We start from the raw sequence: 24,881 nt of genomic DNA, 5'->3' as shown, positions 1-24,881 counted from the left end.
GTATTTCGTCAACAGTTTCTATCAGCAGCTAGGGCGGACGGAATTTCATCATTCGCCTTGACGGAATTTGAGGGTGGCGATGATTGTTTGAGGGTGACGATTTCCATTCTTTTGCCAAAATTGATCGGTATGAATGTGTACCCAAGAAAAGTAGTTTCCCAACAACTCAAAAAACGTAAGCAAAGCTCTGTAGGCAGCATACGGCGCGTCTTAGGTAACTTCCTCCCTTGCCCAATCCGATTGACATGGCAACTGCCACTTTACCCACTTCCCCCAAAAATAACCAAACCCATCTGTATTTACTCTTTTTACCACAATAATCACTCCAGCTAGGATTTCTCATGCGAAAATAAAAAAACTTGGAAACCAACTGGGCAGAAAGATCGGTAGCCGCTTACAAAATACGGTCCAGCTTGGAGTCTGAGTACCTCAATACTCTCTGCCCACCCAGCTCTTCCTTTTTAAATCATAGGTATATATATTTTCAGGTTTGCCACTTCCTCCCAACCACGACATACAACAGAAACTCATCTCTTTTTTTTTTTGTTTCTCTTGTAATTTTTTGGTTCCTTCTCCCACCACCGCCACCCACCGCCGCCTCCTCCGTCTCTCTGCCCCTCTCTTTCTCCTTTCATACTAGAGCATACTACAGCCCCAGAATCCCAAAAGGATTAAAAGGTTGCAGTAAATACCATCAGAAAGGAGGAGAGGGGCCTCTGTGATGCCCTAATACCGCTATACATCCAAAAAATTACGAAGAAAAGAAACAAATACAAATACCATACCCCAAATAAAAGCCAAAATTACCGTCATATGTGATCGGATAGGGGTCCCACAAAAAAGTGCATAATTGCGTAAAGTTTTTGTTGTCTTTTGTGTCTGGGTGTGATATTGACTCTGCCGGGCCAACCAGAGTCTCCGTGGTGCGTTTGCTGATTGTGATTTGACAATGACACCCAACAGCAACGACAGCATCAATATCAATGGCGGTTCAGTGCTACAGAGCCAGGGACTGCCGGAGTCCAGAGGAGGCGACGGAGGTGGTGGGCTCGTGGTGGAGGGAAGCAAAGGTCTGAAGAAAGGGCCGTGGACGGCTGCTGAAGACCAGGTTTTGGTGGAGTACGTAAGGAAGCACGGCGAGGGAAATTGGAACTCGGTGCAGAGGAACTCCGGCCTCAACCGGTGCGGCAAGAGCTGCCGCCTCCGGTGGGCCAACCATCTTCGCCCCAATTTGAAGAAAGGCTGCTTCTCCCCCGACGAGGAAAGGCTTATTCTTGAGCTGCACGCCAAATACGGCAACAAATGGGCTCGCATGGCTTCTCAGGTACCTACTAATTACAAAATGCTTTTGGAAAAAGTAACTTTTATTTTTCATCATTTCATCTTTTCGCCTGATTTCATTTCTGGGTTTTCGATTTTTGGTGTTGCAAATAAACAAATGTTTTTGTTTTTTCAAAAAAAGAAACAAAATGCAGGAATTTGGCTGCTTCTTTTCTTCCTTCCCCTGCTTTTAAAAAAGCAGCTTTTTTTTTCTTTTCTGCAATTGCTTTCTGTTATGAAACAAAAATTCAATTAATTTTGCTTTTGGTTTTTAGTTACCTGGACGAACGGACAACGAGATAAAGAACTACTGGAACACAAGGGTGAAGAGGAGGCAACGCCAAGGATTACCATTATACCCCCATGACATCAAGCAATCCCAGTATTCCTATTCCCATTCCCATTCCCATTCCCCACCCACTTCTCTAACCTTACCCAACGGAGTACTAAACCCACCCACCACCCCCACCCAAAACTCCCTCCACCCCAACACCGATAATTCCCCATCCCCAACATTTTGCTTCCAAATCCAAAGCCCTACCCAAACCCACCACCACCCCCACATCCCTCCGCTCTCCCCAACTCCTCCGTCTCTCTCTCCTCTCTCCTCCCCTCACCAACCCAAACCCACTTCTGCCACTTCCCTCCCCCTCTTTGACCCTACCGCAACCGCCTCCACCCCCTCCTTTACCTTCCACCGTCCCGCCCCCATCCTCGGCGCCCCGCTCAGCCACAAACGCTACCGTGACTCTGTTGGATATTCCCCGCCGATATCCCCAGCCCCGCAACGGAATACTTCGATTCTGCGAACTAGTTCGATGCCTGACATCGCCTCCTTTCAGTTGACAGCTGCTGGCACTAGCACGATGCCTGACATGTCTTCCTTTCAGTTCCCGAGAACTTTCAACAACCCTTTCCCGCCAATGTCGCGGACACAGTTCGAGTACTCCGACGGCTTGTTGTCGCCTTCCAGCTCAGTTTATTCAGTCAAGTCGGAGCTCCCTTCAAACCAAGTTTCCCAAACGCACTCCGAGGTTACCATTGAAGCCAAGGTAAGCTCGACAGTGGCGGCGGTTTCAGCGGCCGATGAGAATAATGGGCTACTGGAAGACTTGTTACAAGAGGCTGAGGCATTAGCTTGCGGTGGCAGCGGCGGTGGTGGAAACAATAATTCACGGGTGAGAGGAAATGGGATGTTGGGTTCGTTTGATGAGAAGCAAGTGTCGGATGGTTATGGCAGGTGGCTGCAATCCACAACCTCGATGGGTAGCTCATTATTCGGTGAATTATATTTTTAGTTTTTATTAATTAATTTCTGTTGCTTTTAAATTCCCTGGTTAATTGTGTGCATGCAAATCAATTTGTCAGACAAATCTGCGCTGTTCAAGCTGTGATTTTTTACTTCTTTCATCTTCCGATTTAAATTTTTTCCTAATTCTAATTTAAGAGCTTGTGGTGAATGATCAACTAAACTAGGACATAATAATTAAAGGAACTCTTAAGTAACATTGTTTCAGATTATTATTAATATTATGGTTTAATGGTAGAATATTGACCCTGCTTCTAGATTATTCTGAACTTCTTTATCCATACCTTGCGCCACTGAGAGTTCGGAACGAGGAAGTCTGAGATTACAGCTTGTCTTATGCTCATCCTTTTATTACCTATTTGCCCAACCTAGTTCTCTTTCTCCCTTTCTCTTCCCTAGGAATCAGTTTTTCTTTCTCAACTTGTTTGTTGATTAATCTGCTTATCATAAATAATTGACATTTTTTCGCTCTATCTACATGCAGAAGCAAAACCAATCCATGATGATCACCTGAATTCAATGCCTGAAGACTTGTCAAAGCTGTTCAGCTTCATCCCTTCAACCGAGCCGGTCTCTGATTGGTATAGCGACAGCGGAGAACTCTCCAATGGTCACTCTTCCAGCGTGACAGATACCGGTTTGGATTTTGACATGCAGCATATGGCTTCGTTGTTCCCTTTTACTGCCACAGGAGAGCATGGGAGAGCCTCTAGCTCTTGGGATAACTTGCCTGGGATTTGCTGAGGATGGTTCCATCCATAAACACAACAAAATAGTATATATAATTATATATTATAGAGAGTGAAATAAAAGCTCTGATGGCTTAATTAAAAGAGATTGTATTTTTTTAAAATTCATTTTCCTTGATGGTGTTTGTTTTCATCATGGTTGTCACTGTCTTCAGACTTTCCAGACCTGGTATTGTAATGTTAATTTATATCTATGTAGAGAGCCGAGCTTTACTGATAGATAACAGTATTCTACATTTTTTTTCTTCTGGTAGAAGGATTGTCTCTCCTCTAAATTCTCTCCCCTCCTCTCTCCTCATCTCTGACTTTTCTCTTTGTCTTTTTTTTTTTTTCTGTATAAAAAAATCAATACGAGATGACGTAACTTAATATGAGCATTCAAATAGGAGATGATTGGAGGGCAGAAAAAATGGGAAAGAAGAGAATTCAGATCCGATCAATAATGGATCCTACCTTATTAATAATTAATGAATCAAGTTAAAATTATAATTTTAATTCAGCTTCAAAGATAAATTAAGGATTGCATTTAAACGAAATTAGGTTGCCAATATGCTTTAATGTTTTACCAAATTGGAAGTTAGCTTCTAAGTCTGACTAAGATTTGGCACCTATTCGAGGGGGTTTTACTTGTACTCGTGAGTGGCGGCCACCACTCCCCTTGCCGGAAAACAGGACTGGATTTCTGGGTCTGCCCCTCCTCTCGTCGGAAAATAAGGCCAGGAGCATGTAGCTGCCCTTCTCGTTAGTCTGAAAACTTATAAGAATGTTCTGCAACTTTTGTTGCTACCATGGGCGGACACACATTATGGAAAGAGTGGGAAGTTGCCCATCCGGCTCTCGAAAAACCCCTTCACCGAAGCCCATTTTACCCACCCAGACTGCCTGAAACCACCTTGTGAGGAAGGGCAAAACCCGAGGCTAGGGCTCATTATCCTGCACCCCGGTGTTAGTGCTCCGCCCGAGGCTAGGGCCTAGCCTTCACGTGATCGTTCACCTCCCGCACCACACGCTCACCTTGGATCCAAAGCAAGTGCCAACCTGTCGTACACACCACATTAGGTGGTTCCGACTCGTAGGTGACTTGTGATAGTTCGCACAGCCTTCACATGATCGTAGCACTTGAGCGTATCTATTTACACCTAGCCCGTCGTACAGACCACATTAGATGGTTTCGACTTGTGTGCAGGATTTGGTAGATGAGCTATAGGCTCGGCCGTACAGGTCACGTTAGGTGACTTCGGCTGACATATCAGTTTACATTGAATTATTTCACCTGGCTTACTTATTTCATTGCTAAGATACTTGACACGGCATACTTGGTTTTCAATACTCTTGAGCATGATTTCTACATACGTATGTATTATTATTTTCTAGAAACTATATGGGTTTTACAGCGAGGGGGGGTTATAACGTTTTCAAAAGGTTTTTATTAAAATTTTATTTTCAAGCCCACTCACCCTTATTTTTCGCTCCTTCAGATTTTAGTTGCTGAAAGTTCGTATCGATGAGGATTCGTGGCGAATCTTAGTATAGGTGGCTACTTTTGAGGGTATGATCCTTACCTACACTACTGTACTTTACTTATGCTCTGACGTCGCATGTGAAAGGGGTTCATTCCTGCTCACAGCGCACTCTTGTCTTTAGGCACTTTTAGGTTTAAATTTATTCACATTTTCCACATCACTATACTTTATGGCTTCATCACCTTCCAGGTTTCGGCCAGCACAACTCGATTCGGAGTCGTAGTGTACATTCCGGGTCGGGGTGTATCAAAATAATTTTACTGTTTTTTTTTCTTTTTCCAAAGCCTCACGGACAAGCAACCATATCAGCTGCCCTTATTTTCTCTTCCCCTTTTTTCTTCCAAATAAAATAAAATTTAAGTGACGGAATAGTTTCCACAAATAGTCGCTAAAGATATGATTAGCCTCTTCAATGCTGAAATTTTATTTGTAAATTTTACTGTCAAAATTTTGATAAGCACAAGCACAATGTGTTCACAATTGCTAGTGTTAATAATGGAGGAGGATTCTCTATTCTCCTATTCCCATCCCCTCCTCTTACACATTGTTTTTTGTCTTATTATCTCTATAAAAAAAATCAATATAAGATGCTGACGTGACTTAATCATAACCGTTGTGTCAATTGCAAATTCACTCATATTGAGTCCCTTTTTAAAAATAATTGAGACTTTATTATTGAAAACAATGACGTAAGGAGTTCATAGTCGCCTTTGTGATATATTTTTCGGAGTAATGCTATTCATACCATGTTTTTGTACCACATTTTTATACCACCTTAGGTGACATTTGATGTAGACAGCCACATCATTTGAATTAATTAGATATTTAAATTTAGTTCATTATTTAATAAACTAATAATTAAGAAAAACTAGTTAATTAAATGATGATTGTGGTATACAAGGAGTCTTTCTCCTTTATTTCCTTGGGTTTTGCAAATTTTTCAAATGATGTGGTTGTCCACATTAGATGCCACCTAAGGTGGTATAGAAATATGGTATAAAAATATAGTATGAATAACATTACTCTATTTTTCGTTGCTATGTATTTATGACAATTTTTCAAAAGAAGTAGTTGTCATGGGACACGTGACTCCACACAAAATGATGCCCTTCGAACACATTGACACGCACCAAGATCTAATATATCAAATTTTATAGAAATATTGACAATCAAATTACGTAAATATCAACCGACATTTCAATATCATTGACCCCAGACTAAAATTAGAGGTGGGTTTGGTTTTTTGCCAAAACCAAAACTAAACTGAAATTTTGGTTCGGTTCATTTTTTCAATTTTTGTTCAGTTAGGTTTAATTTCGTTTCGATTTTTTTTCAATCCGGTTTTAGTTCAGTTTCAGTTTCTTTTTTTAAACAATATAGACATTGAGCACACCGATACATTAAATCTTATGTCCGTAGGTTCATGTAAAAAACTTGCATATATAGGTCTAAAAATTTTCTTTCACAACAATCACATTGTCCCTTTGTTTTACAAGAACAATGAGCAATCTCAGAAGCATTTTCCTGAATTATCCAATTTCAGACCGACAACTCTTATCCTCTTCGACTTCTTGAACCTAAATGATAACATCTAGGGGCCAAAATAATCGGCACCACTTCATTGCAAGAATGTTGTTTGCTTTCAATTTTGGTTATGGCATCTTCCACTTTGTGTGTTTGTTGTTTTATTTTCTCTCATTTTCTTTCAATTTTGGTGGCATCTTCCACTTTGTGGTTATGCCATATGTGGCTCACTGCTTGAAAGAAAACATAGGACAAACTACAAGTCTGACTTCCAACGGAGTTCAAACTTTGAGTTAATGTTGGCTTGAAGATGATATGTATTAAATAATTAATAATATATACCACTAGTACAAAAACATACTTGCGCGATGGAGCAAATTGCATCGCGCAAAGTATGTTTACGCAACGATGACAACAAATGGTCACGCAAAAACATTTTGTGCAATGGAACTCTGCGCGACGAAGACTGTTGTCGCGCAAAACAGCTTTGCGCGACAAAGGAACACCTTCATCACGCAATGTTGGGAAAAAAAGTGGTAAAGGTCTAGGTTTGGCTCCAAAAGCTTGCACAACGCATAGGCCGCGTTGCGCAAACGTCCTTTGAGCAACGTCTTGTTTCACTGTCGTGCAAAGACTATTTGCACGACGTGGTATATGCGTCACATAAGTTTTTGGCGCCAAACAAAGATTTCAATCATTTTTTTTCCCAACATTGCACGACGAAAATGTGCATTTGTTACGCAAAACAGCTTTGCGTGACAGAGGCTGATGTTGAGCAAAACTATTTTGCGCAACGAATGCACCCTTTCGTCGCGCAAAACAGTTTTGCGCAACACCAATCTTCATTGTGCAAAGTCAACGAGTATATATATTTTGTGCCACTAGTGTATTCATATAGGATTAAGGAGTGTAACTATAAAAAAAATCATCAAAATTGGAGTTAAAATAACTGTTAAATCGTGATTTTTCGTTTATAATCGTCGAAAAATTTTGTTCTGTTACTTGATGTTTGAATGTTTGTTTTTTTATAATTTTTGGCATATGTGATCTCGAAGCATATACAAACAAGTTTGATTGTTGGATCGTTGAAATTAGTTTCGTAGAATGTGTATCACATCAAAACGATAGATTCACCAACACTTACAGTTTATTTATAATTTTTATTAAGTATAACATAAGATTTTGTGGTATCCATTAGTGTTAATATTTTAAATGAAGATCAAATTCATTCATTGTATTCATATATGATCAAGGAGTGTAGCTACAAAAAATCATCAAAATCAGAGTTAAAACTACCATTAAATCGTGATTTTTCATTTATAACCGTTGAAAAGTTTTGTCCCGTTACTTGATCTCTGAATGTTTGTTTTTTTTCCGATTTTTGGTGTATGTGATCTCAAAGCATATACAAACAAGTTTAATGAATGGATCATTGAAACTAATTTCGTAAAATGTGTATCCCATCAAAACGATAGATTCACTAGCATTTGGAGTTTATTTATACTTTCATAAAGTATAATATAAGATTTTGTGGTATCCACTTGTGTAAATATTTTAAATTGACGATCGAATTGGTTCATTGTATTCATATAGGATCAAGGAGTGTAGCTATAAAAAAATCATCAAAATCGGAGTTAAAACTACCGTTAAATCATGATTTTTTGTTTATAATCGTCGAAAAGTTTTGTCCGGTTACTTGATCTCTGAATGTTTGTTTTTTGGCGTATGCGATCTCGAAGCATATACAAACAAGTTTGATGGTTCCATTGTTGAAACTAGTTTCATATAATGCGCATCCCATCAAAACGATAGATTCACTAACACTTAGAGTTTATTTATACTTTCATTAAGTATAACATAAGATTTTGTGGTATCCACTAGTGTAAATATTTTAGATTGAAGATCGAATTATTCATTGTATTCATATAGGATCAAGAAGTGTAGCTACAAAAAATCATCAAAATCGGAGTTAAAACTACCGTTAAATCGTGATTTTTCGTTTATAACCATCAAAACGTTGTGCCCCGTTACTTGATCTCTAAATGTTTGTTTTTTGCGATTTTTGGGTGTATGTGATCTCGAAGTACTTACAAACAAGTTTGACGGTTGGATCGTTAAAACTAGTTTCGTCGAATGCGTATCCCATCAAGTTCAATGATATATCTTTAATATTAATTAATATTAGAAAGCCAGAAGTAAAGTTTGGTGTCTCAAGGCTTCACCAAAAATAATTGGACTATAAAGCCCCTCAAACAAAAAAATCTATAACTTTCTGAAAATAATAGAAACAAAATAGCAGGGACAAACTGGTAAAAAAATCATAACTTAACAAGAAACTGTATTGGAAAAAAAATAAAGAAAAAAGATAACAGAATTTAAAACCAATACACGGAGAAGGCACCAGGAAAGATAAACGTGAACGTGCAAAGTGGGGTTGAGGAGGAAAAGAAACGCCCTAATTGTGCAAAAAGAAGCAGTTTTGCTGGATGAGAGATATATAGAAGGACACAAGGTAAGAAACTGAAAAGAAAAAACTGAAACAGTTTTGCAGGAAGAGAAGATGATACAAAAGACATTGCTCGCTCATAAATTTGAAAAGAATTGCAGGTTTGCTATTCTTTGATTCCAAGCAGTTGTTGAATCACCACACTCTTTTCATTATTTCTGTTTTTTTTTCAATGGATCACACAATTTGGTTCTAAGATTAGCATATAGTTATGTTTTCTTATCTTGCATATTTATGAACAAGGATTGGGTCTTTCTCTCTGGTGATTCTGTGGGTGAAGCAGGTTTCCTTTCTCCACTTTTTACTGATTTATCATCTATGCCATATAATTGTTTGGGAGTTTATTGGAATTTATTTCAAATCCCCTGTGTTTCATTTTTTTGTCTGTCTTTGGCACACTACCCACTTACAATTGAGATCAAATTGGTATGGTCAGATTTTCCGGGGATAACATTTTCTCTTCGTCCCCCCTGCTCTATATTTTCATGTTTTAATTGTCCCCCTTTTTTTTATTTTTTTTATTTTTATGTTTCAGATAACAACTATGGGTCCTCTATACAGAAAGAAAGACATCCAGATAAACATAGAGAGGGGAAGTGACTACTTGATTTCCATGGCAACTAGAAGCGGCAAGTCCAATATTTGGTTTGTTTGGCATTTTATATTTTGTTTTATGTGTATGGTTTCCTGGATTTCACTGTTATAATCTACGTATTTGCGTTATTGAAATTTTATATTATTTTTCGAGAATTTATATTAATTTATTTGAATTTAGATTTTAATTAAACTAGTTACAAAGTTTGAAGTTTGGAAATTCATTATCTAAAATCCATAGACCTTTCGAGGCCACGATTTATATTTTCGAATAGAGCTCGATCACACGAACGCGTAGGCGCAAACTGTTCGTGAAACGGATTTATAACGAAAAAGTTATTAAGTTTAAAATTAGGGACATTTTTGTAATTTTGATCCTCATTTAGAATTCTCCAGATTTTCTGGAGCCATGAGACGTGCCATGTGTGTGGTTGGGGTGAAAGGAAAAGAAGAGAAATGAGAGAGAGGGACGGCTAAGATGAAAAGGAAAGGAGAGAAAATGAGAGATAGGGGAAACGGAGGAGCCAATTAGGAGAGGGGAGAGGAAGGAGCAGCCAATGAGAAAGAGGGAAAGAGGTGGAAAGGAGAAAGGAGGAGAAGGAGGGGAACTGAATTGGTTCCCCCTTGACCTGCGACCTGGTTGTGACCCATGAGTTTCTCCGATAAAATTCATTGTTTTTCCAACAAATTGGGCCGATCTACCACTCCCAATCATGATCTTGACCCTTTCTCTACCATTTCCACACCAAATTCAAGGAGATTGGGTCTGGGATTGTGGAGGAATGCACCGGTGGGTGCGACGGGCTTCGAGGCTATGATCCATCACATCCAAAGGTAACTTCGTCAACCATCACCACCAAAAGGCTTCCCTCAACTTCAGGAACAAAGGCCAAGCAGGTTTGGGGGCGGTGGAGCATCGAAAGTGAAGGATCGAAGCACACATTTTTTAGGATTTCTGGCTGGTTCAAGGGAAATTGAAGCTTTTCCCGGCCAAATTGGGCTTAGTCACAGGTATGAAACTTGCTCCACTCATCGAGATCTACATTTATGTGAAATTTGGTAATTTTTAGAAATAGTTGAATTTTCCGGCGAGTCAAGACGACTGTCAGCCGCTTGCGGCAGTGCATGGGTCGAGACTCCACCTAATCATCCTAGATTAATTTTGATGTCCCGATTCCATATTTGACATCCGTTTAGTGGAATTCTGATGTTTTAGTATAGTTTCGTAGTTGACCACCTAGTTAGCCGCGATGGGGTTACATGAATCAACTATCCGACCGTTGGATCGGTACCAAACTTAAATACATAATAGTACATAATATTTTAGGATAGTAGGAATTGACGGATCAGGAATATGACATATGGATCTTCCCGAATTAAATTTTTAAGTTTGTTAAACTAATTGTTGACCACTATTTGAATTTGAGATTGGCGGAGATCCGACCGTCGGATCATGATATGATTTTAGTATGTTGTTTTATGAGCATAATGTGGACCTTAGGAAGTTACGGGTCTGAAATATAATGTGTGGATCTTCGGATTAAATTGCTAGGGTGTGGATCCCATCGTTGATTGAGAGTTGACTTTTGGTAACATGTCTTGAACCATTTGAATTACTAAAATTAGTATTACTAAAGATCAGTGAGGCTTTGTGGACTTTTCTCGATGAGTGACTTTAATATATGTGATATGGTTATTACCATGTTTTCTTATATTAGTATCCTTTGTGGATATGGCTCGGTTTTATAAATGTGTTTTCTATTAAAATGTGATTTTTATAATTGGCCATCGATCTATTTTTATTAAATGTGATTTGATTCATGGATTGGAAATATTTGTGAAAAAGTTATTTGAAGTGCATATTGAAAAGTTGATAAACTTAAGGGTTAATAGGGGACCGTTACCCTAGTGTCACGGGGTTAGGTGACACCGAGTTTGCACCATGGTACTACTTGGTTAATCCGCGATGGGCGATCCTCATGGTTGTATATACTTAGGAGTGGTCATGCTTGGTTAATCCACGATGGGTGATCACTGCCTATGACCCTGCTTGATTAATCCACGACGAATGGTCACTAGTGGTCCTGCTTGGTTAATCCGCGATAGGGGACCATAATATTTATGGATCGAGCTTAGTTAATCCGCGATAGGGGACCATAATATTTATGGATCGAGCTTGATCAATCCACGATGAGCGATCCTTATGGCCATACATACTTAGGGGTGATCATGCTTGGTTAATCCGTGATGGGTGATCACTGCCTAACAGATTCGTAGGAGTCACTGCTTGCTTAATCCGCGATAAGGGGTCCCTACCAACATGATTTCTCAGGGGTGGCTCTGATTGGTTAATTCTCTATTGGGGGGGGGGGGCACTTCTTGTTTGGTTAGTATAGGGGTGGATTTTTTTGCCAAATTGTCAACCGTGCATACCGATTTTGTGCTAATCGGTAATGGTACGGTATTGTACTATACCAAAATTTCATGGTACGATATTGATAATGGATACTAGTACCACAACATTACTGTACCATACCGAAAATATAATATAATTTATAATTTATAAATTATATAATATATAATTATATAACATATATTTATAATATTCTAATAATTTGAAAATAAAACCCTACAGGCACAGAGTCACAAACTACTCACTCTCTCTCATTTCAGCTATTCTACTTCTGTTCTATCTACTGGAGACAAAAACTCACCCACCCATCTCAGATTCTCCCATCGAACACTTCCCGTCGAACAATATCATCCATCTCATCTTCATCTCTCCCGTGACTCCATCTATCAAGGTTAGTTCTCTAGAGTTAGATAAATAAATAAATAAATTTAGAAACCCTAAATTGATAAATTGGGGATTTGTAATTGATTTGTTAAATGAAATTAGACTCAATTGATTAGGAATTACATGACCTTTTGATCGAGTTATCACTTGTCCATGATGCATTTTTTTTTTTCTTCTATGGTTTTCTGCTTTTGGGTTGTTGGGTTTATATAATTTTGTTGGGTTTAGTTTCGAGGTTTTGGGTGTGAAATGTGAAGGGATGAGGGATTAGCTTTAGCTGGGTGTGTTCGTGTGTGACAAAAAGGTGTGAGATTTGGAGTTGTGTGGGATGCATGCAACATGCCTACTATAATTTCATATATAAAAGTGAGATAAATACAGGGAAAGGGAATTTCCTTTTTCCATAATCCAATTGCTTACTTTGATCATGACTTTTTTAAAGATGATGCATAATTCTGCTTACTTCGAACAACTTTAATTAATTACTTTGATCATGACTTGTTTTTTATTTGCTTTTTAATTGATACAATTTGAATGGGCGCTGTTTTTGGTATGATGTGTATACGAATTAGCTTCTACTATATTTGGATATGATGTGTATACGATATAATGTTGTGTTTTATTTTCGGTATTATGTCAAGATAAAGTCCAGGACAAGCCAATCTCTGTGTGGCTCTACTACTAGTTCCCCAACCCCAACCCCAAACACTTGAAACATAACCTCAACAACAAAATCAAGGAGAAAGGGATGAAAGTGTGGGAAGTGGTAAGAAAGATGTGCCTGATGAATATGAAGATGTAAGTGGGTTGCAATCGGAGTGTTGGTTACATGCTAAGAGAGTGAAAAGAACCTTGAGTAAAGGGAAATACATTCACCTTGCAATTTGCTTATATTGCAAAAAAGAGGTTCCGACTGATCCTGGGAAAAATGGGACATCAAGCATAGGACATCACCTTAGAAAAGCTTGTAAAGACTCACCCTTTATATGAAAGCAGATAATAATCAACCGGTCTTAACAAATGAGTCTATAGGCGGTGGATTGGTCCCCCACACCTTTAACCAAAAAAAACTTGAGTTAAAGATTGTGATGTTTGTCATTAAGGATGAACAACCATTTAAGGTGGTTGAAAGTAGTGGGTACATTGATATGATGAAAGAGGCTCAACCTCAATTCAAGATTCCAAATAGGAAGAAGATTGTGGTTGGTGTGTGGGATTTATATGTGTTAGAGAAGTCTAAGTTATTTGAAGCAATGCATAATCAAAGGGTACGTATCACAACCAATACTTAGACATTGGTACAAAACATTAACTACATGGTAGTTACCGCTCACTTCATGGATAGTGAATGGAAGTTGCACAAACGGATCATAAACTTCATAAAGATCACAGGTCATAAGGGAGAAGACATTGGGAAAGTTCTAGAGGTGTGTTTGAACCAATGGGGATTACGATTGATAATGCTTCCGCCAATGATGTTGCAGTTGACTACATGAAAAAGAGGCTAGGGGAAATGAATTCTCTCGTGGTTGGTGGGAAGTTCATACATATGAGGTGTTATTGTCACATCTTATATTTAGTTGTCAAGAGTGGGTTAAAGGAGCTTGCTAAGTCGGTTGAAGGGATTCAAAATTGTGTCAAGTACATTCATTCTTCACCGGCTAGATTGGATAAGTTTAGGGAATTTTCTATATTATTCAAGATGGACAAGATGTCAAATGTGCCTTTTGATGTGTCTACAAGGTGGAATGCAACATATAAAATGCTTGACATTGCGTACAAGTTTAGGAAAGTGTTTCTTAGGATGACGGAAGAGAATGTGCAATTTCATGATGAGGAGGAGGATTAGGAGAAATCACTAGCCTTTACGCACTTTCTTAAGAAGTTTCATGATTCTACTTTGAAGCTTAGTGCAACAAAAAATGTTACATCAACTTTGCTATGGAATCAAGTGGTTGCTTTACAAATAGAGATTGAGAAGAAAAAGAAAGATCCTACCAATCCTACATTGCAAATGGTGGCTACTACAATGATGCATAAATTTAACAAGTACTAGGGAAGTTTTAAGAATGTGAACCCACTTATGTTTCTTGGCCAAGTTCTAGACCCTTGTTATAAACTTCAAATGATTACCATTAGCCTCAAAACACTTAGATGGGATGACAGAAAGATAGCTTGGATGCTTAAGGAGATTAAAAAAATGCTTGCTTGATTTGTATAATGAGTATAGGAGCGGTTCTCTTGCTACCATTGGGAGATGTGGAACTAAGTGAGGAGTACATAATTCAAGCTTGTGAGGGTGATGAGAACAAAATTGAAATGATGAACAAGCTTATACAAGAAATGAGGGAGCAATGCCTTTTGGAGATATCCAATGAAGTTGATAAGTACCTTGTCATTCCTTATATTAGCATTGTTGTTGGTGGCTTTGATCTCTTGAATTGGTGGAAATCAAACACAAAAGAGTTCCCAATTCTTTCACAAATGGCCAAGGATATCTTTGCAATCCCCACATCTACCGTTGCTAGTGAAAATGCATTTAGCCTAGGGAAGAGGGTTGTGGACCCTTTTAGGGCATCCTTGACTCCTAAAATGGTAGTGGCACTAGTGTGTACTAGTGATTGGCTTAGGGTGGATGAAGTAAAATTCTACAAGAAACCAACGGAAGATATGCTTCAATTTTATAAGGAAATGGAAGAAGTGGAAACAAGTAAGATATGCTTTAATTTTTTTAGTAAATTTGTTGTTAAATGGTTTTCAACTTTAATTCTTCTTGCTACTAATATATTTTCTTTGTTTGTAATGTAGGCTTGACACAAGCTCAATCTTCTACAAGTTCAATACCTCCTCCAAAAGCTTCAACATCTCAAACTTGAAGAATTGATCAATGAATTTTACTTTTAGAAGTTTAGTTTCAATTTTCATTTTGTATGAAACTTTTACTTCTATTTGGATTGTTAACTTCTATTTTTTTTATTCGTAACTTCTATTTGGATTGTAAGCTTAATTTTCATCATAAATCTTGATGCATCATTTGAATTATTGTGTGTGTGAATTGTGAATGATGAATAATAGATGAATTTAGGCTACAATGTATGAGATAAAGGTACAATAAAAAAGTTTTTCCCTTGAATTGGGTTAAAAAAGCAAAAATAGATTTTGTCCCAAAACAAAGTGGCAATTACCATTGCCATACCATGCCAACCGAACTATTTGGCAATACCGAACTTCGGTATACCAAAAGTTTGGTATGGTAATGGTAATAGATTTTGCAAAACCGAAAGTTTTATACAGTAATTGATAAAAGGGTTTTGATATGGTAACCGTATGGAATCCACCCCTACTTATGTAGGCTTCAGCCGAACTATGTCCCTCTAGCCGTAGTTTTTAACGTATTTATGAATGACGGTTTTTGAGAATCTTTGTGGTTTTAATTAGAAAAGTCGTTGGATGTCTAGGTGACTCCTTTGGAGTTTTTAGTGACTTGACTATGATTTCATAAATATAAACTTATATTTGAGATTTATAAACTGTGATCGATGGCCTTTCTTTTTATTGAATATCACATACTTGTATTATTGTCACTCACCAAAGCTTTGCAGCTTATCCGAGTTCTGATTTGCCTAGTGCACCATTCCTATGATGTAGGCACTGATTATACATGTGACACATTATGGTAGATTATGAGAAACCACTTGATATTTTGGTTCCGTTGAGTGGTCCGGAATCCTTACTCTTGCTCATTTCCATAAGGTTAGTCTAGAACCCTAGACTTGAGTGAATGGGAATTACCCACAATAGACCTTGTGAATATAAATTAGATTTACCATGTTATTACTCATAACCCAAGTAGGGAATTATATAGAATTCCTTAATTAAATTCGTGAAATGATATGTTATCTCATTGATTGATTAACGTAGTTAAATGTTAAAATCATGCATCTTTGATTCATGAATTGATTAATTGATGGGATTGTGGAATGACGTTGGATATGATTATTATTATTATTATTATTTTAGTTGATCAATTTGGCTTGAGAATAATATTGTGCTTCATTGGTTATTTGATATGTTACATGCTATGGATGAAAGTATCATGTTGAAAACTTAGTGGTTTATATGATGGATGGAATGGAAACCTTGAATGTCATGTGGGTTTGTTGGGTAACCCTGAACCTAGTAATTTCATACTTATTAAGTTCCAATAATTGATTAAGGAATGCTATACTTTTCGATTTGAGCGTACTGTGATAAACGTCGGAGTGTAGTAAATGGTGAACTATGAATGGCTTGATCCCTATTTAAGTAGTAGGTAGTCTAACGAGGAGGTTAGATACAACCATAAAGCATACGAAAATTACTAATCCGAGTTTTGAGCTATGCTTGTACGTATCCCGGAGGCGGGGTATGTTAGATATACGAATACTTGGTGACGTCACGTGTCGGTCCTGGACGTATGTCAGGATCGGGATGTGACAGATGTTGCTCATTCTAAGACCGAGTTGAGGTAATTTTCTTCTTTGTTTTCATGTTTCTCTGTTGTCTGGACTGTAAAATGATAGCATAAATGTGGCAGAGATATATTTGATTTGATTAGAGATATACGGTCTCTAATGTTATCTCGATTAAGTTTATTTTACTTCGTTATGGCAGATCAGGCTATCAATCTTTGGTAGGGACTTCAGTGTTTCTCTGGTCTCTAGAGGCGCTCGGCATTTTGCATGAACACGGTATGTTGTAGTTTGAATATCACACCACACCATCTTCATTTCTTCTAATTATTCACATAGCTGTCAAATATTTTTAACTATACATTTTTCTTTAATTTAAGAAAAGGTTTAAGTTTTTTGTTTTGAGGGTGAAATTTCACTGTTATTAGCTTTGGTAAGATACAGAAAATTCTTGTTGTATTAATCATGTTTTCGATTGTGTTGCAGTTACTTGAAAAGGGGAGTGAATGATAGGGGAAGGGTTGCAAATGATGTTGAGATAAAGCAGACAATCCTCGATGAAGAAGATGGCTCATGCAAGGGAAAAATGAGTTCTGTTGTCCAGATGCGTGGCTCGATTCCCCTTTTCTGGTCACAAGAAGCTTCAGGATTTGGTCCTAAGCCTGATATTATATGTAAGAACACTATGTGATGTATATTAATTTCATTCGTTCTGAATCATATGCTACATGTCTCATACATTGTTACAAAGGTGATTGGAATTAATCATTTTTTGCATGTTTTTATTCTGACTTTAGTACAGAGATATGACCCCACATATCAAGCTACCAAACTACATTTCGAAGACCTGGCAATGAGATATGGCAACCCAGTTATTGTGCTTAATTTGATCAAGGTTTGTTTGTTTCTAAATGCCTTCGGAACAGATGCTGGGACGACGTTTATTGTTAGTCCTCTTTACTATTACTGCATGTGATGGGACAACATTTTTACGTGTTGGTATTTTATTCTTCTTGTTTTCGTTTTAATTAAATGGGGGTGGGGGATTCAATAAATGTGAAATTCAGATCATTATGAAACACCCCTTTTCATTATGTTGTACCTTTTCCAACATTGAAAAGAGATATACCATTAGACCGAGAACTAGTTGATCACTAAATATTTACCATAAACAAACTATGCAATCCTTTCACCCAACCTATGTAAACTCTAATAAACTAGTTATGTATGTCAGATAATAATTGTAGCATTCCCTATTTATTTGGTATTTCAGTATTTGTGTTGTGATCGTGCTCTGCTTTCATCTGTTGCAGAATCTTCTTCGCCGTGAGCCTCTCAAGCTCGTAGATGGCAGCCAATCTCATGAACTTTTGTCTACATAAATGATGCTGTTGAAGCTGTTATGTTGATGATCGTAAGTGAATAAAAATCTCTTTTGCTCAAATTTTTATTTAGCATGCAAAAGTTGCTCAGTAATGTGACATGTTTTCCTCAGGAAATGCTGCTAGGGCCAATGATCACCTCTTCAATGTGGGCAACCCTCACAATGAAGTTACTGTAAGGCAGCTTGGTGAAATGATGACTGAGGTGAAGAATTCTTTTTGATAGCGTCTTCTTTTTGTTAATGTACTATGTCTCCTTTGCTTCCACAAGTTTTCTGCCAATTTTTCTAATGTTATATTTTTATGGTTCAAAAAGTGTATAGATGTCGCAATTGATCACTCGTCATCGGAGTGTGACCAATGCGCCTCCTGCATTTTCAGCACCTACTACTTCAGCCGTGAGTGCTCCATTGATTGGGGAGACCTACACCCCTTACTGAGGCTACTTCTAGGGCGTCCCAGGTGCCTGCATCATCGACGTCATCAGTGTCAGTTTAGCTGTTCAGTGCACAGTGGCCTCACCAGCGCCGCCGCGATTCGGAGCCTTCTGATCACACTTGGGACCTCCCAGCCTTCTAATCACCGGCGCCTAGGATGAGAAGATGAGTATGATCTTACGGGCCTTACAAATGTCCGGTGTCTAAATCCCAATGCCAGCACTTGATCTTGCTCCATCTTCGACCTCCCAGCCACTTCGCCCAGCCGATACCCAGTAGCCTAATGCATTAAACCTAGACAACTACTTGTTGTAGTTTTTTCTTTTATGTTTGGACATCTTGTACATACATTTTAATATATTTTATAATTAAATACTTTTTTCTTGGTTTATTAATTATTTTATAATTTAATTAAAATATTTATAAAATTTTTTTTTTTTTTTTTTTTTTGAAAAAGGAAAAAAAGGATTGCGTGACGAATAAGTAACTTGCGTCGCGCAAAAAGCCTTTGCGCAACGCAGGTATGGTCGTCGTGCAAAAGGCCTTTGCGCGACACATGTACTGTCGTCGCACAAAGGCCTTTTGCACAATGACAGTACCTTTGTCGCACAAAAGGCCTTTGCGCGATGCTTTGTGCATGACGAAGTTGTTGTTGGGCTAACTTTCAGGCAGTGTTTTTTGACTTTGAATGACGCATGTACCTACATTGCACAAACTTTTTTTGTACTAGTGTTGATTCGGTTCAATCTGATTTGGTTTTGAGACCACCAAAATCAAAACTGAACCAACCAATTTTGATTCGATTCAGTATTTTTCGACTTCGGTTCGATATTCACTTTGGTTTTTTTCGGTTTTTGGTTTTTTAAATCCACCCCTAACTACAATGATGGAAATGTGAGCAAAAAGTTTGAAATTTTTTAGTTTAACTAAGAAATTTTAAAACCAAGGATTTCATTAGCAGTTTCAATTTTGTTTGGAAGTTCGTAACTTTATTAGTAGTGACGAAATCCCTTAAACAATTTTTCACTCAACTAAATTTATAATTAAATGTTGAGAGAAGAGTTATAGTTACTTAGTAACAAAATTTCTATTGTGGCCTATTTAACTGAAACGGAATAGAGAGGTCCATCAAGAAAGAGAGAATGGAGAAATTGTAGAAATTTCTTATGTGTGTGTTATTTCTCATACACAATGCCTTTATTTTATGATAGAGAATGAGAAGAGGATTAACTTGTCATTCAAGTAAATGCAATTTTATAGGGAAAGAATAGCTAGTAATTAAATATATCTAGGATTTACACACAATTCAAGAATATTGATAACAAATCGTATTTTTTATTTTTTTAAAATAAAATTAAAATAAGGTTTTAAAAGCGTAGAAACAAAACTAGTGTTGCTAGAGAGACTATAACTTAAATCATATTTTGTTGACCATATATTGATGCGGTTGATAGTTTGATTTCTTTTTTATGATTTAAAAAAAGAATTAAACTGTCAACCGCCACATCGGTGTGATCTAAACATGGTTTAAAATCATAGTCTCCCTAACATTCTCATAAGAATATTGAACAAAACATAATTAGGATGACACGTGTTGGCACGTAAACAAGACACTTGCCTGTGGCCTTACTCACAACCACTTGCTCCTTGTCGTGCGTCATTTGCTTTATTTTTAGTGAATTTTAGTATTTTAATTTTTGTCGTCAAACCATTTAATGTTTAGATTTTATTTTAAAAAGAAAACTAAAAAATCTTAAATTATTTTTGCAAAAAGCAGTGCTTTTCTAATATTAAATTATATTTTTACTAAAAATTGATTTTAAAAATATTTTTTTAAAAAACACTTCTACTCATTTAAAAGTACTTTTCAAATGAAACCGAGATCAAATTCTTCGTATCATCATCGGAACTCTCCCCCACGGATGCCTTCCCCTATGCACTTGGTAGGCACCACCACAAACAACTCCCGCCTCATTTCTCCATAGCTAGATCCTCCCATCTTGGCATTCCCCGACCCCACCACGTCGTTCCCCTCCGGCACCACTACCCTTGATACCCACACCCACGACCAAACCGCCGCAAGTCTCACTCAGAAGCCAATCTGAGAGTAGACCCTGGCCCCATCCCACTAACACCGTATCAAATTTCCGGTAAGTGAAACAGAAGGGTTTCAAAGTTAGTCTTCTCCTATTTCGTGATAGTCCCTTAACAGCAAACTCCTAGGCTCCGCTTCCCTTTGTGCAACATCGGGCTCCTTCCGTGCGAGGGTTTATGTGGACTTGTTTTACTGTACTTCGCCATTAATTTCGAATCAGCTGCTAGGGGCTGACGGAATTTCATCATCCGCCTCGACGGAATTTGAGGGTAACGATTTCCATTCTTTTGCCAAAAAATGATCGGTATGAAAACCGATTAGTACCCAAGAAAAATAGTTTCCCAACGAGGCAAAAAAAAACGTCTCTAAAGTCTAGCGGCAGCATACGTCGCCGTCTCTAGTAACTGTTGGGGTTTAAAAATGCTTCACTATTCTAGAGATGTTTATCTCACAAAGAAAAATGTAACGCAGCGGAATTGATAGGCAAGAGAAAGAAAGAATTCTCAAAGTATTACTCAAGGTTTTTATTCACTCACAAACTTAGTACAAAAGAAAACACTCAAACACTCTTAGAAGCTTTGTTGCTTCTTCTTACTTCTTACTTGACACTCTCACTTCTTGCTACTTGCTCTCTTGGTTGTTCCAAATGGTGTGGATGCCTTCTCCTTTTATAGGCATGGATGGAACCTTGGAGAAGCATGAAAACATCATGCTAGAGATATCTAGATAATTCCACTACCTTCCTAAGCTAGAATTATCTACACTAATCTTGTATGTTGGTGGAATCCTCACCATTCTTCTAGACTCTTCCACCAACTTGAACTTTGCTAGAATTCTCTAGCATGTGCATGGATCTTTCTTTGTGTATGGGCCGGATCAATTATCTTTGGGCCAAGACAAGATTACAATTCAACATCCCCCCTTAATCTTGTCTTGTGACGCCAATTGAGTTTCTTAGTCTGACAAAGTCTTCTTGTTTGAGTGGCTTGGTGAATATGTCGGCAACTTGGTCTTGAGACTTCACATATTCCACTTGCACATCCTTTCTTGCAATGCACTCTCTTAAGAAATGATAACGGGTATCTATGTGTTTGCTCCTGTCATGGAATATTGGATTCTTTGCTAGAGCTATTGCAGACTTGTTGTCGACATAGATCTTTGTTGGCTCTTCTTGTCGCATTCTTAATTCTTTCAGCAAGTTTCTCAGCCAGATTGCATGGCAGACACATGAAGTAGCAGCTACATATTCAGCTTCACAGGTAGAGAGAGTGACAATCGGTTGCTTCTTCGACATCCATGTGAATGCAGTGTCTCCCATGAAGAACACAAATCCAGTAGTGCTTTTTCTATCGTCGGAATCTCCTGCCCAATCACTGTCGCTATATCCAACAAGTTTGTAGTTATCAGAACTTGAATAAAACAAGCCAAAGTTAACAGTACCTTTAAGGTATCGAAGAATTCTTTTGGCCGTTTTCAAATGTGTAGTTGTGGGATTCTCCATGTGGCGACTGATTAATCCGACAGCATAGAGAATATCTGGTCTTGTGCAAGTCAAGTAGCGCAAGCTTCCAACTAGGCTTTTGAAAAATGTTGGATCTACGTTTTCTCCTTTATCATACTTGGTTAGTTTGACTCCGCACTCCATTGGCGTGCTCACGGGCTTGCAGTCGTCCATTTTGAACTTTTTCAGTATCTCCTTTGTGTAGCTTTCTTGGGAGATGAGAATTCCTTCTTCGTTCTGCTTGACTTCAATGCCTAGGTAATATGCCATCAACCCGATGTCGGTCATCTCAAATTCTTTGGTCATCACTCTCTTGAACTCTTCAAACATGCTTGGATTACTCCCAGTGAAGATTAGATCATCCACATATAAGCACACAATCAAAATATCTCCATCTTTGACTTTGACGTAGAGAGCATGTTCATGAGGGCACTTGATGAAGTTGTTTTCCTGAAAGTACTTGTCGATGCGACTATTCCATGCTCATGGCGCTTGTTTTAACCCATAGAGGGCTTTCTTCAGCTTCAGAACTTTGTCTTCATGCCCTTTGATCTCATAGCCTGACGGTTGCTGAATGTAGACTTCTTCTTCAAGGACTCCATTTAAGAAGGCGGACTTCACATCCATTTGTTGAATCTTCCAACTGTTTTGAGCTGCCAAAGAAATTAGTAATCGAATAGTTTCCAACCGAGCAACGGGTGCGAATACCTCATCATAGTCGATTCCGGCTCTTTGACTATAGCCTTTCGCCACTAGTCTTGCCTTGTATCTTTCGACCTCTCCATTGGCATTTTTCTTTGTCTTGTACACCCACTTGACTCCGATGGCTTTGTGTCCTTTCGGAAGAATAGCGAGTTCCCATGTATCATTCTTCTGAATTGCTTCAATTTCTTCATCCATTGTTTTCCTCCACTTAGTATCTTGCACTGCTTCTTGGAAGTCGACTGGTTCACAATCAGCAAAGAGACAGAAAAGTGTAGGATTATCAAGTCTTTCAGTTACCTCATAAAGATCTCGTATACTTCTTGTGCGTGGTACTTCTCTTTCATTTAGACTCCCACTTGACAATGCTGATGCTGATGAATTACCATGATTGGTTGATGTTGGTGAAGTAGGTGGAGTAGTGGATTCTTGTTGAACCTCTCTTGCTTACTCCATCATCCCTTGTTCATTCTCTTCTTCAAATTGAGGAAAGAAGTGAAGATCACCTGCATGTGGGCCAAAATCCCATTCTCCTTCTTCATCGAACATCACGTCTCGACTGATCACCGTCTTCCCATTGTTTGGATTATACAGCTTATAGCCTTTTGAATTGGTGTCATAGCCGATGAAGATGAACTTCTCACTTTTGTCGTCAAGTTTGGTTCTCCTCTCGTCTGGTACGTGTACATGGGCTATGCTTCCAAAAACTCTTAGATGAGAAATACCTGGTTTTCTTCCACTCCATGCTTCTTGAGGAGTTTTTCCCCACACACTCCTTGTTGGAGACCGATTGGATAGGTAGACAGCACATGCTACAGCTTCTGCCCACAATTCCTTAGGCAATTTCTTGCTTTTGAGCATGCTTCGAGACATGTCGAGGATGGTTCGATTTTTTCTTTCCGCCACTCCATTTTGTTGAGGGGATCTTGGAACTGTCAAAGGTCGACGGATTCCATTTGCTTCACAAAACTCTTGAAATTCCTTCGAAGTGAATTCTCCTCCTCGATCAGATCTCATGGCTTTGATCTTGCAACCACTCTCCTTTTCTACAGCGACTTTGAACTTCTTGAATGCTCCAAAGACTTCTGATTTCTGCTTCAAGAAATACACCCAGGTTTTTCTTGAAAAATCATCAATGAAGAGAAAGAAATAATTATTTTTACCCAAAGAGCTTGGTTTTATTGGACCGCACACATCGGTGTGAATGAGCTCGAGTGGCTTCTGGGCTCTTATGGTCGACTCCTTTGGAAAGCTTTTCCTGAACTGTTTCCCAAGTAAACATCCTTCGCAAACTTGATCAGGGTGGCTGATACACGGTAAGCCTCTCACCATCTCCTTCTTGGATAATAACTCCAATCCCCCAAAGTTAAGATGCCCAAAACGAAGATGCCAAAGCCAAGATATGTCTTTGTAACATATCTTGAGACACTTTGCAACATCGTTTTGAATATTCATGGGAAACATCCTATTCTTTGACATTTTCGCCTTGGCAATTAATCTTCCTTTGTCATCTCTAAGAAAAAGGATATAATTTTTCGTATGAAAATCATAACCTTTTTCTAAGAGTTGACCCAAACTCAAAATGTTGCTTTTCATATTGGGCACGTAGTAGACATTCGAAATTAATTGGTGACCCCCATTTTCCAGGGGAATAAGGATGTTACCTTTGCCTTTTACGGGTATTTTGGATTCATCTCCAAAAGAAACGTTACCACTCACTGATTCATTGAGCTCTACGAAGATGCTTCTTCTTCCGCACATGTGGTTGCTGGCGCCGGTGTCAAGGTACCATGTATAGTCTTGGTCTCCATCATTGTTCTTGCATGCTAGTAGCACAACACCATTCTCTTCTTTCTCTTCTTTCACATAATTGACCTTCTCATCAAGTCTGTTGTTTGGAGCTCTACATTCCCAAGCATAATGCCCAAACTTTTGACAATTATAACATTGAACTTGAGATTTTTCATACCTTGAGTTTGAGCGTCCTCTTC

At 38.3% G+C, this 24,881-nt stretch overlaps 1 protein-coding gene across 1 annotated transcript; it reads left to right on the top strand.

Annotated features, from left to right (window-relative positions):
- Positions 1 to 949: 949 nt before the first annotated feature.
- On the top strand, positions 950 to 3,437 carry LOC137741505 (transcription factor MYB97-like). Its single transcript, XM_068481211.1, has 3 exons — positions 950 to 1,324; positions 1,596 to 2,601; positions 3,114 to 3,437. Exons 1-3 carry the CDS (start codon positions 950 to 952, stop codon positions 3,371 to 3,373), a joined length of 1,641 nt encoding a protein of 546 aa, XP_068337312.1. The 3' UTR covers positions 3,374 to 3,437.
- The last annotated feature ends 21,444 nt before the right edge of the window (positions 3,438 to 24,881 follow it).

Source organism: Pyrus communis, chromosome 8 (genome assembly GCF_963583255.1).
Source record: "Pyrus communis chromosome 8, drPyrComm1.1, whole genome shotgun sequence".
Taxonomy (NCBI): domain Eukaryota; kingdom Viridiplantae; phylum Streptophyta; class Magnoliopsida; order Rosales; family Rosaceae; genus Pyrus; species Pyrus communis.
Note: the sequence above shows the minus strand (reverse complement) of the source record. Positions and strands in the feature narration are given on the sequence as shown.